This window comes from Nesoenas mayeri, assembly GCF_963082525.1.
Source record: "Nesoenas mayeri genome assembly, chromosome: 4".
Classification (NCBI taxonomy): domain Eukaryota; kingdom Metazoa; phylum Chordata; class Aves; order Columbiformes; family Columbidae; genus Nesoenas; species Nesoenas mayeri.
The window spans coordinates 75,122,735-75,141,134 of NC_137540.1; the positions used below are offsets into that span (position 1 = coordinate 75,122,735).

At 43.6% G+C, this 18,400-nt stretch overlaps 1 protein-coding gene across 1 annotated transcript in view; it reads right to left on the minus strand.

Annotated features, from left to right (window-relative positions):
* The window catches only part of SLC4A11 (solute carrier family 4 member 11), a gene marked incomplete at both ends in the record, with an annotated part of 92,652 nt that overhangs the window by 21,375 nt on the left and 52,877 nt on the right, over positions 1 to 18,400 (minus strand). Inside the window, 5 exons of the mRNA XM_080343768.1 lie at positions 17 to 149; positions 1,064 to 1,177; positions 1,928 to 2,053; positions 9,537 to 9,621; positions 14,571 to 14,777. Of these exons, the coding sequence (XP_080199894.1) occupies positions 17 to 149; positions 1,064 to 1,177; positions 1,928 to 2,053; positions 9,537 to 9,621; positions 14,571 to 14,777 (665 nt within the window). The remainder of the gene's footprint in view (positions 1 to 16; positions 150 to 1,063; positions 1,178 to 1,927; positions 2,054 to 9,536; positions 9,622 to 14,570; positions 14,778 to 18,400) is intronic.

Below are 18,400 nucleotides of genomic sequence, written 5' to 3' on the forward strand. Positions count from 1 at the left end.
TCTTGAAAATAGCTACCTTTTAAAGAGCTTCATCAGAAGACTGAAATTAAAGAGGGAGTACATCACAAGGAAAAAGCTGTTCCACAGGCCAGTCCAGGCATAGAAAGCATTGAAATCCAAGTTGTAGTCATCACAGATGCCTCTGATGACTGCAAAAAAATGAAGCATTCGCATGTCAGATGAAATGTTTGTTGTTAGCACCCTGTGATTTCCCTCTGCTTGGTGGCAAAATGAACCCATTTCAAGACTTCACTGCAAGGCACTTACAGCAGAGAGCGTCAAAACCCTTTTCTCATACTCCCCTATGACCACTGGTGGCCCAAATCATTCTCCCTGCCCTTTTCTCCGCTAGAAACAAAGAAGCACTTGGAAAATTTTCTCCCAACACATCTCAAAGTATCTCAAGGACACAAAAAAACAGCCCTTGGAATTTGCTCTCGCTAATGTTTTGTGATGCTGTTGAGCAAGGGATCTCATACATGGTTTTGTACCATATTTACTCAGTCAAATTGTGGGTAAAACGTCATGTCTTAAAACTTTTCAAGCTAGTCATAGCTCATCTGATTGTTCCTGTAGATACTGAGTTTGCTCCTCTACACCTCTGGCTCAGCGATATGAGCTTGCAGCCATAACTGGGAAGCCAGTGATCACACCTTCAACAGTTAAAAATACCCCAGCAACACCACCAAAAACCAGCCAAAAAGGCCACCAACAAAACAAAGGCAATAAACTTTGTCTCAGGTTCTTATCCTCAAATGGGTTAACTGTCACCACATGGGGAAACCATGAGACAAAACAGATTTCCTCCTTTGAGCAGAAATAATCATTATTCTCACCAAGTGGGTTTTTTTAATGCAAAATGATTCCTTTGTAAACCAGCTTTAACCAAACCTGAGTCAAATCCCTCCCCTTTCCCTTAGCACCATAAGCAACCCTTTAGTATTGATTTATTAAACCAATGCAACTGAAGCTGTTAACAGGGTCGCAAGGCTCTTGTATAAAGTCACATTCCACCGATTGCAATCGCATCGGTTCCCCTCGTGTGCAAGTTTAAATGACTTACCATTAATGTAGAGTGCTAAAGGAGCTGTGGTAAGGAGTACAACTAGAGGCTGCCCCGAGAAGAGTGCGTACAGCAGCCCTCCAATGCTCTGCCCGATTATTGTCTTCTTCACATCTATGGGTGATTGGGAAGAATGGAAGCAAAAGGGTTTTTAACCAACATCTCCCCAACCAAGAAGAATTCACAAGGCATATGAACCAACTGCTAATGAACAAGAGCAATACTTAAGATGGTATAGAGGTAAGACACTGAGAAATCAAGGAGCGGCCATTCGCCAGCAACGTGTCCTGGTAATTTAAGATGCTGTCACATTTCTAGATGTTCAGCTATGAAACTTGGGAGTGGGGGGGTTGTTTGGTTTGGGTTAGATTTATTTATTTGAAATAGGTATAAAAACATGACCAGTTTCTGTGGAAGCCTTTAGGACAAGATTTCAGCTGAGACCCCTGTGAACTGAACTGTAATAGCAGTACGAACTGCTTCAAAGGCTACAATGGGGACAGAGAAAAGTATCACACACTACACACCAGTGGTTTGGATACTGGTAATCAAATTCAGATTAAAAAGGAATAAATCGCAGTAGCTTGTACTAGGAAAATCATATGGATAATTACATAGTTGTAAAGTGAGCATCATTTAAAAATACAGTAGCATTTATCTGTATCAGTCCAAGTCAGATGATACTATCTAAACTAGTGCTCAATTTTTCTGGTCTTCTGAGGAAAATATCATGAATGTAAGTTACAAAATCTTTCAGTGGCGTCCTATTCATCAAATAAAAACTATCAAGATTTCCTGTGACAAGAGCTACTCAGTTCAAATACACGGAATCTTAAAACAGATGCACAAAATTAGTAAACTTACCAATAACTCCTCGGGTATTTTCATCATTGAGTGACCCAAATGCAATGGATGGAAGGAGGCAGGCAAAATACAGAAAGATCATAGTCGTGATGTATTTCCCTATAGCTTTGTTGTTTCCAATAATACCTAGTGTAAACCACAACAACAAAAAAATCACGTTATTACTGCCCATTTGCAAAGCATTTAAACCCTCCTTGCATCAGCCATATGCAGCTTTAGTTCTTTTAATGCTGAAAGGCAGAAGTAGAAATTCAGTCCACACTTCAGTCTTAAATGTATATATAGGTCTTTAACGTTTGGCTTTTGCACAATCGTGCTCTTTTGTTCATCCGGGACCAACATGCCACTGCATTTCTGCCACCATCAAAACAGGAGAGACTGGAAGCCTTTGGTTCAGCTTTGCCAGCCCCAAAAATTCAGAAGAGAATCAAAGCAGAAAATCTAAGTTTAGGGCTTATAAGCCTCCCACTCCCCGTGTTTTTAATACCAACATAATAGGTGTTCTGGACTGTGCCCCTAATGAGCTTCATGATGATCACTCATCTTCTCAACTCATGATGCCTTGGGCAGGAAAACTTGAACAATTTCATTTTTCCCTAGGCAGAAATCTGAGGTTATAAGCTTGAATCAATAATATGCAATGCTGAGCCAATTAGCGCCAGCAGACTTAGAAAAGCAAATAGCACAAGAGGTCAGGAATGCGTACATTAGGAGTTTTGCTTCAAAAAAAAGCCCTTCTGAAAGAATGGCTTCTTTCTTTTCCATCTACTCACCCCCTCTCGTCTCTGTCGGAAAAAACACAGCGGGCCAAAACAAAAGCAGCCAGAAAATAGAATTAAAGTGTCATAATATGAATTTAAGGGCCACTGAAGTAGCTTCCCTTTCCTGTTTTCAGCCTGATGTCCATCCCCAGTGAGCTCAGATCACACCAGACAAAGGATGAGAGTTGAAAACAGCTGATATTGCTCGAGGAAAGCGTAAGTTATTCCTCTTTCTGAGAGGACACACCAGAGAGGGCCTTTCCAAACACCTCAAAACAGCCTTCAACCTGTGTCACCACCTTTGATAACTCTCCTGTTGCAAGACACTTGGACAAGCATGGAATCATCCATTTCTCCCTTCTGGAAGCCTCCTGAGTAGTAAAATCCAACGCAGGCATCATCCCTTTATGTCCCAAACATCCATCTAAGCCTCTGGTGGCATCAGTGTCTTGCTGGGGGAGCTACAAACCCATGAGTTGAATCTGAGAAGGGAGGGCTTTGTATTAGGGACTACTGGGGCAACGTTGAGAAAAATCAGGACATTGCCACAATGGCTCGATGACTTTGAGACCTTATCTAACATCTGTTTTCTGCATCATTTGTAGTGCAGAGATAAGGACAGAAGGAGAATGCAAAAAACCAAACAAATCAAAGACGGTGTGTAATGAACAGGCATGAGCAAAGGACACCTTGTGATGGTTCCTATTCACAGATATGAGAGGAGCAGACAAATAGGACTTCTGATGGTCAGCATCCTCAACAGTAAAAGGGCAGGGGCTAAAAATTGACAGCAGATATCTCAAGCATGCAAAAACGAGCCCAACCTTCCAGGAGTTGGAGGACCAGCTGTTTCGAGGCAGATTCCTTTCAATTTACTGTGAACATTCAGAAACCACAGACCACATTCCCAACCGCTCTTGGCAACCAAAGGGCCTAAAATTTACTTCTCGGGCATGAAGCTTCTTCATGTGATCTGGAGTCCAAGAGCTGTGGGCTCCTACCTCACACTCCAAGTGTCCAAGACCTTTAGAGAAAAGGACAGACTTGGCAGCTCAAACAGCGGAACGAGTGGTAGTTTTATTAGTAGACAGTCACGTCCTTGTTCACAGGAATCTGCGTTGCTCCAGAATAGCATTTTTTGGACAAAGGAGTCTTTCCAATGTGAAAGGTCAGAGGCAACAATGCCTGAAAGCTTTGAAATCGTTCATAAAGCGACAAGCAACCAGAACCAGAGAAGCAAATAGTATTAAACAAAAAAGCTCATTTGCTGAGCAGACAAAACTACATAAGTGATGAAGTGCTTTCTAGAAAACTTTCAGTTCAATAAACCATCAGAAGGAAGGAAGAAGCCTTGAAGAATATCACAAAAGCTCATGGATGGCTTTTAGTTTCAGCTCCAACCCTTGTAAAGCAAGTTCTTGGTGATCGTGGAGGCCCTTGTGCCACATCACACCTGGGCCCAAGACTTTAGGTACAAAGCCACACTTTACTCAGTCCATCATCAGCCACACAAGATGCAAGGAACAAATAATCCTTTCTGGTGGGCAGCAAAATTCTCTTTGTAATTGAGACAATAACCACAGCAGATTAAACATACCTTTCCACAAACATGATTAATCATGCTTTAATTGCTCAAATTACGAGCAAATACTGCCTCCCTGTACAAGTTCACCTGAGACAAGCTCTAAAATCTCGTGCTAACCACAATTTACCTTTTGCCTTTTTAAATTCAACACCTGGTTAAATATTTTCAGGGCCTATTTGCAACCCAGGGACTGACATTATTTCATTTAAGAGGAGGTGGGCTGTGTTATGATGGCATTTCATCTGCGGAGGCTCATAAAGCCGTTGAAATATGTGTCACTCCAACCGCACAATGTAAATTTGTCACAGAAAAATCCAACCCTCAGTCCAGCTGTGAAATTTGAGTAGCTGACTATTACAGAAGCAATCCCTCAAAATTAAGGTACATCTACGCATTGAAACGGGAAGCAATTACGTTCATCAACATGACAGTTCTATTTTACTTGCTTGAATTTCTGAAATGTCATTTTTTAAAAGGCAAGTCTAGAGTTTCAGAGAAAACTGCATCATTGTTGACCTCACTTTGCTTGGTATTGTGCATCAATAAGTTTATGACCAAGAGACCTAGAGACTGGGGTAGAGCTCCTTAAGTCTAGTAATTATACATTTACTGAATCAAAACTGAGACAGATGGACATTCTATGAAATGGACGACAATTCATGTTCTTTCCCAATTCTCTGAAATACCCAATGCAAACCAAATTTAATTACAGCACAGCAGTGTCTATTAAAACCCTGATTAAAACAGAAAAATTAAAAATCATCTTTCAATGGTAAAAACACACAGTAAGGATATGTGTTCATAGGTTTTGAGCTTTAAAAACTCAAATCATTACACACTTCTGCTAATGGTCTCAAGCTGGGCTTTCACTTATGTAAGTAGCTGCTGGACTCTGCCCAATCTTCTGAAGATGAACAGAGGATGAATCTTCCCTAAAGTCCTGTGAAGAGTAAATCTCAGTGCAAGTGAGACCAAGAACGTAGCTGGAAAAGGAAATCCGCTCTGATTTTGGAGCGGAGAAGCCACACAGATGCTCAGACCAGGGGAGTATGAAGAAGGAAATCAAGGCTCAGACCAGGCGAGTATAAAGAAGGAAATCAAGGGTTCAGAGCTTTCCCGTTTCTTGCTTCTTTCAGCCCATTTCCCATGAAGTGCTCATCTCTTGGAAGGAAACACTTACAGGCAAAACAAGATGCTTTTATGCGTCTTTAATGCATTCCCATCCACCACTGACACAACGAAACTTCAAAAGCATCGTAGATGTGAACTCAGGTCATGATGCCCCAAAGGATCCAACAAATCAGTCTTCAAATTGAACTTTTACACCCGGGTGATATTTAGGAATAAAGGGCTGCAGAATGATGCAGGAGCTACTCCATCGATGAACGTGGGGCAGCAAAGGCACTAAAGAGACATGAAAAGCCTATCTGCAACTCCTTTAATTCTTCCTCCTCTCTCAAGAATGCAATTCTGCCAAACAAGGTGTCCAGCACAGCCAGGTGGTAGAGTGGATGATTTGGCACATGTCACAGCTAATCCACAGTCAACATTTTAGGTTTAATCTCTGTTCTATTTTAGACAACCAGCAACACAGAACTTCCCTTTCGAATCCCATTTTTCCAGTGCCTTCAAGCTTTCCTTCTAAGCACATCTGCATTACTGGGAGCTTTGGGGATCTTCCACCTGCAAACCATCATCACCAAACGCCAAAGATGTTGTCAGCAGATGTGCACATCTGTCAGGAGCTGGTTATGGATCCTCTGCAGGACCAAGGACAGGGAGGAAAATCCACATCTCCAGCTGAACTATCCACACACCGCGGCCACAAGCCAAGGACACAGGTCCAGGAAAACAGGGAGAAGCAGAATAAATTTCAGCCTTCTCATCTCCCCTTCACCCTTCCTCCCCAAGAGGTGAAGAGACACAGAAGAACACAGCAAAGCTCACCATAAAAGTCACAGACACCTCAAATTCCCCTCCTGAGCACTCCAGGCACAACATTCATAAGTGTTTATTCCTCCGTGTTGTACCAAAAAATACACATTAAAGAATGAGGGTAGCAAATTCAAGGGATTTCAGGATAAAACTTGCAGCTGAGCCCAGGCAGAATTCCCTCCTTCACTCCAACCAGCCTCAGCAACAAAATATTCAGGAAGCTCCTATGGTTCAAGTGAGTCTTAAATAGCAATAATACTGATACACGTATTTTGAGGCTACTCAACAAGATCAGGATGAAGTTCTGCACAAACTTGTTTTAAAAAGAAGGCAGAGCCCCATAAACAAAGTTTGTCATCATTAAGAGGAGACTACATGCCAAATTGCGTTAATCCTAACTTAAAGGGAAAATTACAGGTGCTCTTAGGCTCAGCATAATTCATTTGTTCATCTTGAGATGCTCCTGCTGGAAGACACCTATTACAAGTCATCCATATCACCAAAGTCCCTGACTAAAAGTTTAGGAAATGTTTCCTTGATCCTCCTGTGTTCAGTGAGATGCACAAGATTCCACAATTTTAAGCAGACCTAAAGCTGACAAATTCCTAATCTGGTGGAGAAGAAAAAGCAGAGAACAATGTCTTCTTTCTTTCCTCTCCAAAATCATAATGGTTAAGGTTAACTTAATTGGCAGCTTTGTGCAGCGTGAAGACAAATTCCAACGTCCAACTGACAAAATATTTGCTGGCCCTACAAAAGCCTTGTTATTTATCACTTTGCCCTTAATCAGTTTATCTGTCTAAACCAAATCCTCAGGATGCTCCTCAGATTGAGGATTTGGAGGCTCCAACCACTCAAAAAAAATAAGAAATAAAAAAAGAGAGGCATCTTTGTAACTCAGAGCTCTCTGATGATGCACGTGTGGTTGTGTGGGGTGCAGAGCCTTGGATAGCCCAAATCCCCAATGCTCTGGTACACTGCTGCTTTGAAATGGTCCAGGAATTTCACATTCCTGATCACCTCTGGTCTTGGTGGTTTATGGCAGATGCTTTATGCTCCATCTGGTTTTCATTCCATGCAGATCTTTAAACAATCCATCCTAATTTCTGGTTTCTGGGAAGAAATAGCACATACTAATATATATCTAAAAAATCCTCATTTTCCCCCATATCCTATTTGAACCAGCACAGCTGCTCCTACGGTGAGTACTTCACATCTGAGCTGCAGTCGTTCTTGAGTTTCACTTGGCTCATTTCTGCATCTTCCACTCTCCAGAAGTTCTATAACAACGCACTGACACTTTTAAACATACACTTCATACTAAAACATACATTTTCTATCAAAACCATTTTACTTGAATATTCGTAATGCTGTATTCTCACTATGACAGTGTTTCATCATTCAGGACAGATGTAACCAAGGGAATAATTATTTTAAGCTAGTCAGTCCCAGTATCTTGTTTAGGCTGAGTCTAATCTGCCATGTACATTGGTTCATGCAAAGCTTGTGGACTTGGCTGTAGCTCTGAGCCCCATAGGCAGCATACACAGGTTAATTTGGATACATGTAGAGACAGAAAATGGACCCAGAAATGGATTTCCAAATCTGCTGACAGCCAAAGTTGGCTGCAGGACCATCATATGATGCCTGTGACCCTGCTGTGCTCAGGACATGGACAGCCATAGCAGATACTGCTCTGTCTTGAGATGCACACAGGTCCTCACAAGGTGCTTCTGCAGCACTTGCCTTCTGAAGTGCTTCAATATCCCTTTATAATGAAAAGTTAGATTTTGACAGTCCTACAATGCAACAGCCATGGAGATGAAGTGTCCTGAACCCACTCCGGAGGTGTCCAGATAAGGAGCTTTAGTCCCCACCAGATCTAGTGCCAGGGATACGCATGCCAAGAAATAATTTTTGTGTTTTATTAGACTCCTTCCTGCTACTCTGAAAATAATTTCTTGTCCACCTTCCTCAGCATACCCTAAATCCCTGAAGAATATAGCATTTGCTTGTCTCCAAACAGAGTCTGCCCTGGTTTCACCCCAAGTCTCCTAAAAACAGTTGCATCCCAGCAGTTATAAAGCACCTGAAGAAAGCATCTGGAACTCAACCACTCTGCCAAGCCAGCACTTCGTATTATTCCCAACAGAGTGAACACCACAAACTTCAGAACCCATCGTGGTGGGTAAAGCAACGCCAGAAGACAAAGCTGGATCTTTGTGGTAAGGAACCACTTGGCAGCTCCCCCAGAGAGACACACGGTATCTCCTGCAGCCAACAGCCCATTGCTACGTTCAACCCTTGTGGAAATGGAGGAGAAGACACACATCTGTACCCCAGCCACACTTAATCTCAGCTTAAGCTGCTGTAGAAGGTGGTTTTGCACTAGAATACTTGTCTACAAAACAGGGCTCAGGTGCACATCTTATTTTCTTATGGCAACTCCAAGGGAAATAGCCCCCAGCACAGGTGCAGGGGGGAAGGTTGGGACACTGTGGCTTGAGCAGAGGAGGATTTAGCAGCAGGAAGGTGTCCAATAAAGTTCTAAGATCCCCCGCTTTAGATCTTAATTTCATGCAAACTTATCTGGTTTGACAGTTGAATATATTAATCAACTCTCTAATAAGCTGTAAGAACCTGAACATGTTTTGATGTCAGGCTAAGGCTGGGTAATTACGGTTTGCCCTGAAGACTTCTCACAGCCTATAAGATCCTCTGAAAGTGAAAGTTTGAAAGTGAAAAGGGAGAAAGTGACTCTTGAAACCAACAAAGGCTTTGTGGAAGCTATATAAAGCCTGACACCTGAGGCTCAATATATAAGCATTGTATTGCTGCTCCTGTGATCCGGCTTTGGCAGACAAGCTATATCCTGTTTTTAAAAGCACCGAGCTGAAGTTACTACAGCTCAGATTTGGTTTAAACCTTCTCAGCTCCTACAGCAAGACCATAATTGCAATTGACACTAGCTTGCAAAGACAGCAGAAAGGATCCATTAGGCCAGTGCTGACTAATTAGGTTGCAATGAGTTGATCTGTGCCTACACACGACTACAATCAATCCATTTAATTGCCTCATTGGTTAATAAAAATTAAAGTCCTCATTTGCATACAGCTAGCATTTTCATTAATGGAGCGCTGCAAGATTCTCATCTATGGTGTGCCACGCTGCCTCTTCACAGGCTTTTGTCAAAATATCCTTTCAAACGAGAAATAAGAGAGCTATTACACGTATCAAAGGACACATTCAATGTGCACTGTAAACAGGACATCGCATCACAAAAATTCAAAAATCAGGCCAATGTTTTCATAAACATTGGCCAACGTACCGTCAGTGAAGTCCAAAGCGTACACTGGAAGTCTTCGTGCAATGTCATCAGAAATCCCCTTGCCAACATTGAGAAACTCATGCAACTAAAGAAAGGAAGGAAGTACTGTGTCAGTTTAAAGGCTCATGCATTGTTAAAGAGATTAACCTCCTTATTCAATACTGATAGGAGCAAAACTAGTCATTTTGAATAGGGTATTCAAATCAGATTTTGTAACGATAATAAAAATAAACTCTTCCCACTTCAATTTATATCCTCAAAAGCATTGTAAAAGGCAAAAAATCCCCCAGACCACCCTGCTTTCCTCCCTTCCTTCCCTTTTCCCCCTCCCATTCATATCTGCGTCCCTGCAGGTGAGGGAGCTGATGCACAGTGTGACCTGCTGAAAACACCCAGGTCAAGAGCAGGATTAGACCCTGGGGTGCTGGGTAAAGATCAGGTCAGAGATGTCTTTCCCAGCCGATTTCTTTTCCTTTAGACGCCACTGGAAAAACCTCTTCCTCCAAGTCTATGTTGAAGCCTTCAAAAGGGGATCCCCAGCAAGAACTTGGCATTGCCACGGGACAGGGAGACCTCAAATCAGTGTAGGGGAACTAAAACTGTCAGCAAAAGGGAACAAGCTTAAATAACTCGACATAACCAAGCCATAATTTCTGCCCATTAAAGGATAGTATGGTCATTGTAAAAGGGTTCAAAAAACCCAATGCGTTCCCCTTTTATTTCTGGTTTGGGTGCCTGCAAGGTGCAGTACGATTGTTTATACAACCTGATGCACACTACAGGCAATAAGGAGCTTTTTAGAAATATGCGACAGCTGCTATTGACTTACAGCCTCCCAATTCTCACAACTACATCCTTACAGAAAGCACATGGAAAGCATCAAAGAGTAGGCAACACTTGCAAATGAGGCACCTGTCAGATTTTCTCCCCTCAGCCTCATCTCAGAGAACACATACTACTCTGAAAATCAAATGCACCTTCATATGGTGCTAATAATTACCCCAGCTGTCTCATGTAAAGTATTTAATATGTTTGCTGCAGAACAGACACACAGGACATAACCTCTGTTAGGAAGGATAGGGGGAAGAAAAAGCACAGCTCCAAAATTCACACCAACAGATCATCTCAAAACCACATGGGCATCTTCCTAACTCTTTGGCTGGTTTACATCAAAACTGATAAAATGTACTGCTTTAGAAAGAACTTGGCACTACAGTGCTCTGCTAACAGATTACACGCAGCTTTGCCTCTTTTCATGGGTCTCACCTTGCCTTGCAGTGCCTGGAAGATAAATAAATAAAGCACATAAATAAAGCACAGCAAGGAAACCTTTCCTTTAGAAGAAATACACTGGGTACAAACAACACCACAGTCTGCAAAAGATTGCTCAGAGGACCAGCTCCTTCACCAGCAATTGTCACATCTTGTATTTTACTTGCTTAAGTCAATTCTGTTGCACTTTACATTTTGCCAATACACCTGTATTACTTCAGGACAGTTTCAACTCTCCGCCCTGAACAACTAGGATGAAAAGACAAACACCAGCACAACATCTGCAATTTAAGAATTATAAAAAAGCCCAACTATGAGTTTAAACCGTATTTGGAGGCATATTTAGACATCAAAGCCATCTGAATTTGAAAAGCAATTTAAGTTTTTTGCCCTCAGAAAGACATTCCTGAAGGCACGAGTCACCCTGAGAATCACAATAGCTTTAATGACTAATATGTTTACTTGTCTCACTGCAGTGAGTATGGGGAAAAATGATGCTCAGGGTAGCTCATCTTCCGGGAAAGAGGCCACACACTCACTGCTGCCCAGGGTTGAGAGGGAAGGGGCACTCACATATTGCCATAGCCAGAAATAAGAGTCCAGAAAAGAAAGGCATTGCCTAACTTCTTGTCCCACAAGGTGCATTGAAGCAAATTTGAGAGAAGGGGAGGCCATGGGTTATGTTTGAGACCCCTCCAATTCCTTCACAGATTTATTTCTTGCATGTGTGCAAGTTTAGCCTGGGATGGGGAGTGGGGATGTCAAGCTAAACCTCACCAGGGTTGTTTCTGTAGATATCACCAACATCAAATCTGGGGCTAAATAAGGGGAAGGCAGTTTCTTTTGGATGGCTAAACATCTTCTCGCTGCTCTATTAACCTCATACTCAACTTCGGTTTCACTGAGGAGAGAAAAGACCAAGTTTACTGATCTCTGAAGTCACTGCCCTTTTGATTTTAACTTTATCTCCCAACCCAACCACCATACATTTGCCTTGTCTAACTCTACTCCAGATATGTTCCAGCCTGGTTTTTGCCTCCTGCTATCTTCTGAGCTTGCGCCTTGTGAGGTTTCCAAAAATCTGCAGAAGGACAACGCTAACACTTGATTCTTGTGTGTTTTCACTTGTTTCCTCACATACTCCAGTGCTGGGAATTTCTTGGACTGCCATTCCACTTGTGTCTCCTTCAGTGGGTCACGTTGGGCTTTCCACTCCTGCTTATGGTGTCACTTATCTCATGGTCCTGTCATCTTATTCATTTAACATCCCAGTACTAAGTGACCTTATCCTGAAAGCTTTTCTTTCCCAGAGCTGCATCCTCCACCAAGCTCAAGGCTTATTAACCTTTAAGAACCGCAGCTCAGGTACCCAGCACCAAGTCTTCTTCCTGGCTCCTTCCATCCTCCTCTTCAAGTCTAACCAGTGCTTTGCTCCACGTTGCAGCAAAAAAGAAGCACATAAAAAAAATCCCAGATGCAGGGTCATGAATTTTCTACTTTATTCTGCAAATCCCTCCAAGTCTCTTGCCATAAACAAGCGTTGTTTGGATTAGAGGCTAAATCAGCACTATGAGCTACACAGCCAAATAGGAAATATCTGCTCCAACAACATCGACCCTTTCTCGGTCCCCTAAAATACTGAGTGGCTGCACAATCATTTTACACAGACATGTTATCCCCCCATCCTGCTGATGCTGAGCCAACATTGCCCAGCCCTCTCTGCAAATCCACACAGGTATCAGAGACCAAAAACACCCCAGACATCACAGCCAAAAATCATCACAACTGCTAGGGACTCCTCTATGAACAAAATCACAATTAGATGCCTCAGTAAACAAGATTATTTCAGGCTGACTTAATTATGACTGAGTATACAGCATTGCCTAAATAACCCCCCGAGATGAGCCAAAGCAAACTCACTGTGCTGCAGGCACAGCGTGGTACGCAACTGCCGTGTCCCCTTCGGTATTTTAGCAGAGGTAAAGATTGAGCACTTGCAAAAATCACACTCACAGGGCATTCAAGGCCCATTTCTTCCCCATCGCTGCAGGATCAAGGGAAGAAGAGAAGCAGAAAGTTGGTTTTTATGCTACCAAGAGACTGTATCCTGGTCCCTCCTGAGGGTTCAGCTGCAATCACACAGTGGCTCTGGATTAGGGTATTTGTTTCACTGGGGGTGGTTCATAGTTGAAATGACACCCTGGTCTCATTAGTTCTCATGTTAAATGCTTCCTTTCTTTCTAGAAAGGGAGGAGATGCTGCTGGAGATGGTTCTCGTAGGAACTGAGGAGTGCAGGTTATGATCTAAAAATCAACCTCACTTCTCCAGGCAAACTTTGCTTGTCAGAAAAGGAAATATCCACCCCTTCTCTTAAGGTCTATGCTGGCAAGGCAAGGTCAGGAGCAGCTTCTTCCAACAGACATGAGAAGGCAGAGTTACCAATACACAAGCTGCATCTCCCGAGAGTGGAAGGATGAATTATTTTTAAAACTATTTACCAAATCCAGACCAAGGATGGTCAATGGAACAAGTGCTAAATTAAACTAGTGTCACTACTACAGTTCTGGCTCAGGGCTGTCAAAGGTTTGCCTGGCCAAGTCTACTTGCTCAGCAAGGCAGGTAGGAATCACCATATCTCAGGACCAACATCATAAGCTCAGCCTCGCACCCAGCCCTCCTGCTCACCAAACCACCTCTTCAGCTGTTTATAAAGGGCTGGTTTTAGCATAAGACAGAGCCAGACATGTCAACTTCTCCACAAAAAACAACTCTTTTGAAAAAGCAAGGGCAAAGGGGTTAAACATACTTTACCTCAATTACATTGCTGCACCTACTCTGAATAGCATCACTCTAAATCACCGAGGTTTGAAGAGGGTTTTCAGGACTTGTTCTGAAAACTTAAGAGCAGGTATGGGGTCCAGCCAAGTTCAAAGCACTACCTATATAAGCAAGGGGATTCTGCAGGAAAACAACACGAGCTTTGCTCATTTCCAGATGTGCAGCTTGAAACCTCAAGTCTATTCCAGGAAAAAAGTGATAAGTTAACCAGCTTCTGCACTGCAGGCAACCCAAAGCTTTAAGGTTATTTGTAATTCAGAGACAGGAGCAGAGAGCTAGAGATGGCAGAGTTTGTTTGTCAGGTATGCTGTCTGGTTAAAGAATGAATTTCTGAACGGAAAAGCAAAGCAATGACCAATACACAGGAAATTCCAAAAGAGAAAGCTGAGTTACAGCATTTCCCTTGGACTTTAGAGTACAAAGCAAGTAACGTTTTACAGAGCTAAAGATCAAACAGCGAGAAGTCAAGCCAAATACTGACAGGCAACTTTTAAGTGAAATTACCATGCAGGGATGGCCAAGAAGCCTTTTGGCTGCGGGAAAGACAAGCAGCAGCTTCTTCAGAGACTTCTGATTGTAAGGATTAAGTACCTTGGACTGATAACGTACAGTGATCCATTAATCCCATCATTAACTGAGCACATGGAAATCAAAGTCCTGTAACCATTTCAACCCCCTGCTGCTTTGCATCCCTTCAGCACCTGCCTCTTTGAAGTGCTTTCTTTAAGATTTACAGTGGGAGCTGAAGAAGATGGACATACACACAGCAGCTATTTGTAGAAACCTCGGTGCTGAGAGCTTGCTAGGAGATGCCAATGGATGCAAACAGCACAAATGTTTCTTCTCCCTGCCCAAAACCCCTCACATTTACACATTTGGACACCACTGGAGCAGGGGCATGGGCAGATGTTGGCCAACCTTACCTTGAGTGGTTTAGGACTGTGCGACTTGTGCCCATCGCTCATTGTTGAGGGTCTCTGATTCACCACCGTCAACAAGTGGCGTTGGTGGACTAAGGCTTCCTTGAACTCCTCCTCCGTTTTGGTTTCGAGAAGCTTCTGCCGAAAGGTTATATCCGAAAACATTGTGGCAAAGGTCCTTCCCACTTCTGTGGCCGTTTTGGTACTTTTCTGAGCAGGGAAAAGACAACAGAAGAAACCTTGTAAAACTATTTTATTTCACTTCCAAAGATACCACTGATTTTCCCTATTTGGCACCATCTAAAGACCAAGTTCTTCAGCTTCCAGGACCCCAGAGACATCCCATGGAAAAAGGCACATGTGGAAGCTATTGCAGATGAAGACACCAACCACAGCAGGGTCCTGTGAAGGCATCAACATATAGGCCCTGACCAGAAGCACTGATTAGTCTTAATCACCTTCCCAGGACTTGAGCCAAAGCTGAATCATGCTAAGCATACATTTTATCCCCAGTCTCCTTTCAAAGCTGCCAATACCGAACAAGAAAGTGTCTTTGCTGTCCTAGGGCATCTCAGCATTACTGCCACCGTGGTGGAAAGACACTGTAGCCAAGGTTCCTGCAGGCAGAAGTGTCCTGATGTCTTTTCTGGAAGACTTGAGATTATTGTGCACATCTGCTTCATCAGCTTCCTATTTTCTGGGCATTAAAACTCAATTCAGTCGGCCTCTTCGGGGCAATTCTGGCAGCACAAATGGAGATTTAGAGCTCTCAGCTAAAGCTGCTACTGGCACAGAGGAAAGCATAGGAAATAAGCAGCTGAGCATGTACACAAGCATCACTATCCTCACCAAATACTTGGAAGGGACAGGAGACTTGCAAACAGGAAAAAGGAACAAGTGCCTATTTGTAGGCTTTAACATTTCTGTGAGCCACAGGCCTGATCTTTGAGGGTCTGGCTTTAACAGTATCCAAGCCCACTTTCCTACTGCTCCAGGCAACTTGGAAATGAGATGTAAAGGGAACAGTAAAGGAGATCAAGCTCCCCATCCCTGCACAAACCCACCAAATCCACGCTCTGCAAACCCTGACCTGACCAGCTGCTCATACGCTTTGTTCAGAACAGATAAGATACTTGCCAAGGCAAAGTCATGCAGAATCACGGCTCAGTAAGAGCTCCTTTTGACGCAAAGTTTTAACCTCCCTGCCTTAGCTACACCCCACACTCATCATGCAGCAACTGCTAGAGACACTCAAACAACCACCCTCCCTTGGACAGCCTCCAGCCTCCTTGCAGTACTGTCAAATGTCGTAGTGAGCAACTGTGATTGACCTGAATTAGTTTTCATGACTCATAACAAAGCAGATGAACAATTTCTTCATGAGCACAGCCAGCGTCGCTTGTCACAGAGACATGGACATGTGGGTGGCACCAAACTAATCCCAAAATCATCACTAACCTGCTCCATCACTCACACTGCCCTGCCTCCATCTCTCTCCCTCCATCAGCAGAGATGGTTGCTGGGACACATTCAACATAAGTTTCTAGGGAAGGGTTTGGATTTAAGTGAAGATAACCTGCTTTGAAAGTTGCTTTTACAGTTTGTACGCTTGGTCCTTTTGGACTGAACCAGCTCGGATTTGCCATCACAGGGGAGGCTTCTCCTTTCACCTCTAAGAAGCAGTGGTCCTTGGGCTGGATGCTGCAAGGGGTTACTGCATGTTGCTCAATGACCTTCCCTTTCTTGGCTGTCCCAAAGAACGGGATGAAACTTTTTTGAGGAACAGCACCGACACTCACAAGAGAACTCAAGTATTTTCCACCACACAAAGCTGGGTGGTGCAGTTGGCTTGCTGGAGGGAATGGATCCCATCCAGAGGGATCTTGACAGGCTGAAGAGATGAGCTCATGTCAACCTCATGAAGTTCAGCGAGGCCAAGTACAAGGTCCTGCATCTGGGTTGGGGGGAGAATGGATTGAGAGGAGGACTTGGGGGTGTTGGTTGTTAAGAAGCTCAACATGACACAGAAACATGCACTTGCAGCCCAGAAACCAAATCATATCTTGGGCTACATCCCCAGCCCCATGGGCAGCAGATGGAGGGAGGGGATTCTGCCCCTCTGCTCTGCTCTGCTGAGACCCCCCAACAGTGCTGGTTCAGCTCTGGGACTCCCAACATGGGACCTGTTGAAAGAAGTCCAGAGGAGACCACATAGATGATCCGAGGCTGGAACAGCTCTGCCATGAGGACAGGCTGAGAGAGCTGGGGTGTTCAGCCTGGAGAAGGCTCCAAGGAGACCTTAGAGCAGCCTTCCAGTACCTAAAAGCAACCTATCAGAATGTTGGAGAGGGCCTTTTCACAAGGGCATGTGGCAACAGAACAAGGGGTGATGACTTTAAACTAAAAGAGGGGAGATTTGGGTTAGATATAAAGAAAAAAATTCTTCCCCATGAGGGCATTGAGGTGCTGGCACAGGCTGCAGAGAGAAGCTGTGGATGCTCCATCCTTGGAAGTGATCAAGGCCAGGTTGGACATGGCTTTGAATAACCTGGCCTAGCAAAAAGTGTCCCTGCCCATAGCAAGGGGGTTGGAACTAGGTGGTCTTAAAGATCCCTTCCAATCCAAACCATGATTCTATGATCTGAGAAGGCCAAGAAACTAGATTCACCACCACAGATGCCCATTTTATGGGCTTTTTCCACCCTCCCAAGCAAGGCTCATTTAATCTCTTACTGCCAGCAGGTTAATTATTTTAACTGCTGTACCAGAAATGCGTACGTAGAGCTGGCTAGATAAATTAATTTAACATAAAAAGCATATTGGCAACTGCAGCTCTGCTTGGCTTCCACTCCTTTTCCTTAATTTGATGCTGTTCATTGGAATTGCAAGCTTTCAGGACACAAGCGGATGCAGAGCTGTTCGCTGGGTGCTTTGCACGTAGCCACCCGGAGATAAGCCAACTGCCATACAATGAAAGACAGATCAATGCAATTGCATGCAGGTTCACTTGTTTGCCTGCTGCTTTTCACAAGGAACATCAATATGTTTTCATCCTGTTGGGTTCAAGATCTATGCCAAAAGCGCTGAACTGCTCAGTTGGGAAAGATCTGCCAGAAAATCCTGGGAAATAAGGAAACACCAGTATTTCCATTTAAACAAGGGTGGTGGTGGAGAGGGGAGGAGACAGACAGACCAGACTAGAAGGTCTCAAGGTCACACAGATAGCATTAGAGAGCAGGAAATTGAATCAGGATATGTCCTGTTCCAGACAAAGTCCACAACCTCTCCAGCATCTCCTAGACACACAGACCTAGTAGTCCCAAGGTATAAACAGCCAGCTGAAGTGTGAAAAGGTCTTGAGCTTTGAACCAATCCACCATTAGCTAGAAGAACACACCATCTTCATCAAGCCAGTGCTTTCTAGGAAGACAGGATGGTGATCCCCAATTGACCTTGATGCCCCTTGTGATATCTCAGTAAATGTGTTCTATTGGGTCATTTGTTGGCCTTGTCTACGCCAAAGAACTACTAAATACACTTGAGCAAGCTTTAACCTTGCAGGTTTGAGTGCCAATAGCTATGAAAACACATCCCAAAGGACCTCAGCACAGTCTGACCTTACAAGCACCCCAGCTCCCAAACAGCCTTGCCCATACTGCCATACAGGTCACAAAACTACATCTTCCTCTTGGTTCCATCAGTCCATCTACAACCACAGGAACCACAGCTCTAGTGCAACTGTCAGTCCCATCAAGAGAGTTTGCTGGGAAGCTACTGAGACTCTTGCAGTGGGGTATCAGCTGCAGACTTGCAAGAGACCTTCACAAACATGG